Consider the following 4,810-nt stretch of genomic DNA (forward strand, 5'->3'; position numbering starts at 1 on the left):
GGGCAATGGAACTACTTCGTTTCGCCATGAGCCAGCGATGGTGGCATCCTCTTCGTAGCGATCAACAAAATCGCTTGCTACATAGTTTGCACACGAAAGCTTAATAAAATTATGCAAGACAATACAAGCTTTCACTATTTGTTCTGCATTTTTCGGGGCCATGCATAGCGTCGTTCTCAATATTCTCCATTTGGCAGTGAGTATTCCAAATGCGTTTTCTATAACTCTTCTTGCACGAGAGAGTCTTTTATTGAAATACTCTTGCTCTTCTGGAATACCTCTACCCGGATATGGTCGCATTAAATAACGCCGTAAGGGAAAAGCAGCATCTCCTACTAAATAATGTGGAAATGGCTCGGTTTCTCCTGGCAGAGGCTGATCATGTGGAAGGCCGAGCCTATCATTTTCAATAGCATCTGCCAGTTTTGAAAAGTGGTAGACACCGCCATCGCTTTGACTTCCATATGCTCCGATGTCAACGCAGGTAAAGGTATAATTGGCATCACATACGGCCAAAAGCACGATACTATAATTGCCTTTGTAATTATAGTACATCGACCCTGAATTCGCTGGACAGGTAATATTAATGTGCTTTCCGTCGATGGAACCAACGCAGTTGGGCATATTCCACAGCGACTTGAACTCATTGGAAATACGTCCCCATTCCGTTTCTGACGGGGTCGCCACATACAGGTCAGCTAACAGATCCCATATGGTCATACATGTCTCCAACGTAATCTTCCTGAAAGTCGTCAGGCCGATCCTGTGAACTATTGTGTGGAATTGCCGAGTGCCACCGTGAGCCAAATATCTGCAACAAAAAAATAAAACCAGATACATATATGGAAAATTATACGTATACTATTAAGTAAAACCGATTTTCTCTTACATCAGGGTTATAAATAGTCTGCAGCGGCTCGATATTGGTGTTCTGATTGAATATTTGGTCAGCGAAGCCTCCAGAAATTCGTGCAGCACATTAAATAACGAAAAGGGCATTCTTAATGTCTTGTTAAACTGCTCCTCATCTGCAGCCAAGTTTCTTAATGAACTTTCAAACAATCCATATTTGTGTCGCTCTAAGTACAATTTCCGAACCCAAAATCGGCGCTTCTGTTTTAATCGCAGTTTTAATTTACGCATTTTCGCTAAAATTAGGAAAATTCTCAAAACTTGTTCAGCATTTCGAGTCAACATTTTGTACTGCCAAATGAAACTTTATGAAAACCAACGAATCTGGTGGCCGGAACGATAAAAAGCAAGGTATCTGAAAAAAAATAATGTTGTTAGCAACAAATAATTGTTTAATATAAACTCTTTTACCTCCAATTGAATATTACGTCTTATAAACACGGGTGGTGAGTGGCGCAGCTAAATGCAGCTTCACCAAAACCGGAACGATAAAAAAGCAAGGTATCTGTAAAAAATAATGTTCTTAGTAACAAATAATTGTTTAATAACATATATTTTAACTAAAATTCACAATTATACTTGCTGGCACAACAAAGAATGGCGGGTATATTTGCGCGCATTGAAAATCAGCTGACTACTATGACAGCGTTCAAAGCTACCATTAGGCCATAAAAGCCTTCAAAGTAAAGCAAAGCAAACTAAAGTAAGCAAAGCAAGCGTGCATTGGGCCAATACCTTAAACTCCGCCGTGTGCATACGTTTGCTCTCTATAGCGGATCACGTTTGACTTTACACCCGCATTAGTGCAGTGTTCTTGTCTTCATCATTCGCATTTTCCCACGTGTTTCTTTCTTTTGTGCATTTACATTGACAAAGTTTCATATTACTGTGCGACTAACAATATAAGTGTGCAACATGCCCCCTGGGGCTACAAACTAGGGATGTTGCGAATGTGGAATTTTAAACATCCGCGGATGCGAATGCGAACGCGGATGCCATGTATTTTTAGTAAATAATTTAGGTGGGTAAATTAGGTGATTTAGGTAAATAAAAAATGGAAAGCTTAATAATTTTTAATAATCTGCCTTAGCCTGAGATTTGCCCGAAAAAAAAATCACCCGAAAATTTGTATTCCGCCCATAGTAAATATGTACATGAAAACCAAAAGTGAAAAGTGAACCGGTTCGGAGAAAATTAAACTCATGGTAAGACTGAATGCTCTTTAGTACTTGAATTTACAAATTGAAACATTTTATATAATAAAAACTTTGAAGGGTCGTAAATCAAACCTGCGCCACTATATAACTACTCGCTCGAGGCGACAAACTTGAAAACCTTGAAACTTGGCAAAGTTGTAAATTCTTTTCGATTGACACTGCACCAGTTGAGAGGACTTTTAGTTAAATTTATTTATTTTTATTGCGGTGCAATAATTACTTTTTGAGAATTTCATCGGGGCTGCAAATGTCGGGTGTATCCTCCTGACTTTCATCTTCACAATCTAGCATCATGGCACAATCGTTGTTTAAACACCGTTTTTTTCGAAAGAATTCTTCATTCTCATTCTTTTGGTTGTTTCGGAATTTGTCTCGTCATCAGCGTTTTTCGACTTTAGTTTTTGTAACTCATTTTTAATGCTTTCTTCTATGACTGGTTAGATATACGACTGTGCACTTGCACAATATTCCAGGGACCGAAAATAACAGTTATTTTTTTTCCGAGTTAAATTTGGCCTAGGATTTTATATTCCGTCCTATCCGCATAATAAAGCTATTTCAGTCCTCTTTCATTGGTTACCAAACTTTTTTAATTTGGATAAGCGGTTTGTTTATTATCCGGAAAGTATATTTATTTCAGAATAAAAAATATTTGGCCAAGTTTAACTCGTCAAAAAAATAACTGTAATTTTCGAACCCTTCAATATTCGCATTCGCAAAAGATCCGCATTGATTTTTGCGAATGCGAAAGCGAATGTTAAAATTCGCAATATTCGCAACAACCCTGCTACAAACCTAGGGGAAAACAGGTTTGCCCCGCTTTCCTGTAGTCCTCAATCAAAAAGAAAAAAGCCAACAAACCCTTGGAAGAGTTTCCTGAACTACCTCCGGTAAATTTTACACGGAATGACGATCCTAAATTCATTGTTCTCAAATCGTGCGACAACAATAAACCTCTATCACGTTTTTCGTGATTTTTGCTACATAAAGCTCTAAATGCCATAAGTAAAGATGTTAGGATCACAGAGAAGAGAGATGCAAATCTTTTGCTACTTACGAAAAAACAAAAAAATTACTGAAAAGTTCATCAACGTAAAAAACCTACCAGGAATCTGTCAAATCGAAGCAAAATACCACGAGCAGCTCAATTGTGTCAAAGGTACAATTTTCGCCCCGTTCCTCAATCACGTCCCTGACCAAGAAATTGTAGACGGCTTAGAAGCGTATGGTGTTACATCCATTTATAGATTTCAGAGAAAAACTGAAGGAGTCCTGACTCCAACAGGTGCACTACTCCTAACCTTTGAAAGCTACAAGCTTCCCGAAAAAAATAATGTTGCATGGAGGAAAGTTTCAGTTTGCCCATATTTCCCTAACCCAATGCGGTGTAAATCTTGCCAAAAGCTTGGCCACTCTTTAAAGTTGCAATGGGCATATTGTGCACATACGGGCAAAATTCCCAAACGTGCAAACCGCGGGCAAATGTGCAAACCGGTGGGTAGATGAGGTGAGGTAGTTATGCCCGGGGGGAAACAGAAAATTTTACGCGAATTGCATCTGTATGTGTGATCGGAATGAGAGAACAAGTATATGTGAGTACTCACGAATGTGAGACCCCATGGCTGCCAACTTTCCTAAAAGCACCAAAACTTGGGACAAATCAAAGCATCAAAAAATGTTTTTCAGTAAAATTTAGTATACATCTATAGTACATTAGTGATCGNACAGTCACGAAAACGAAGACGACATTCTTATGACCAATTTTTATACTTTATTTAATGCCACAAAATCCCAACACTGGTTATAAAACCATACAACGAAGTTCCAATTTTGTTTTTGTTAAAAAACTGATGGTTTTTTATAAACATATGATCTCTAATTTTATCAAATGAAGTTTAACTGCTAAATTATAAAAGCAACTTTGTTTTCATAAGAGTTTACAGAATTTAAATGATTTAGCAGGATTCTAGCGATTTTTGTTTATTAATCTGGCCGGACGGCAGAAACAGAAATGGCAACACAGGTGGTGAGTACCGACTTGCACAGGATTCAATAATACAAGGTTCGATAAACTGACAGTTGTCTCTCTCGCACCGCTCCCTTAGCAGTGGCACCGTGTTGCCTCTTTGGAAATTTACTTGGAAAAAGTGTAGCTTTGCTGTGAAACAGAAGTATAAGCTTTTGTGCAATATGTTTATTTGTATATGCATGTGAAGCACATTTAACTGATGAAAACATAACTTGTTTTTAAATTGGATGTTTACATAAATCTCATAGTAGTTTTATTTTAATTTTGAGACCTTTTGCAATTTTTATACAGCTAAATAGAACATATATTACGTAATTCATGTAGATGTATAAATATTTCGTTCAATATTTCGTTTAAAATGCCATATTTCCTGCAAATACATAAGAATTTACAAAAGAAATTTCACTACTAATTGCCCACCTTGCTTACTTTTCTACTACCATTTTCGCAACAAGGGATTACATTCTTCCCCTTTCTCTGTCCTTCGCAAATGCAACCTTTTGTAAGGGAGTGTCAAACCGCGGCTGTCAATAATTATCTAACCTTGTATTATTGAATCATGTGACTTGCTTGCGCGCATATTAGCTGCATGAACCAAAAATATAAGATCACGCCTTCTTCTTAGTAGCCCGTTATAATCGCATTTAGGAAA

At 37.6% G+C, this 4,810-nt stretch overlaps 1 protein-coding gene across 1 annotated transcript in view; it reads right to left on the minus strand.

Moving 5' to 3' along the window:
* Nucleotides 1–1,372, minus strand: part of LOC108368105 (uncharacterized) — a 43,997-nt gene extending 42,625 nt beyond the window's left edge. The window contains exons 1-3 of the mRNA XM_017622868.1: nt 1,324–1,372; nt 890–1,267; nt 5–811 (exon numbers count right to left, since the gene is read on the minus strand). Coding sequence (XP_017478357.1) covers nt 5–811; nt 890–1,197 — 1,115 coding nt within the window. The 5' untranslated portion in view covers nt 1,198–1,267; nt 1,324–1,372. The remainder of the gene's footprint in view (nt 1–4; nt 812–889; nt 1,268–1,323) is intronic.
* Nucleotides 1,373–4,810: the final 3,438 nt, after the last annotated feature.

This window comes from Rhagoletis zephyria, unplaced genomic scaffold (assembly GCF_001687245.7).
Source record: "Rhagoletis zephyria isolate East Lansing unplaced genomic scaffold, Rhagoletis_zephyria_1.1 Rzeph_scaffold_02954, whole genome shotgun sequence".
NCBI lineage: Eukaryota > Metazoa > Arthropoda > Insecta > Diptera > Tephritidae > Rhagoletis > Rhagoletis zephyria.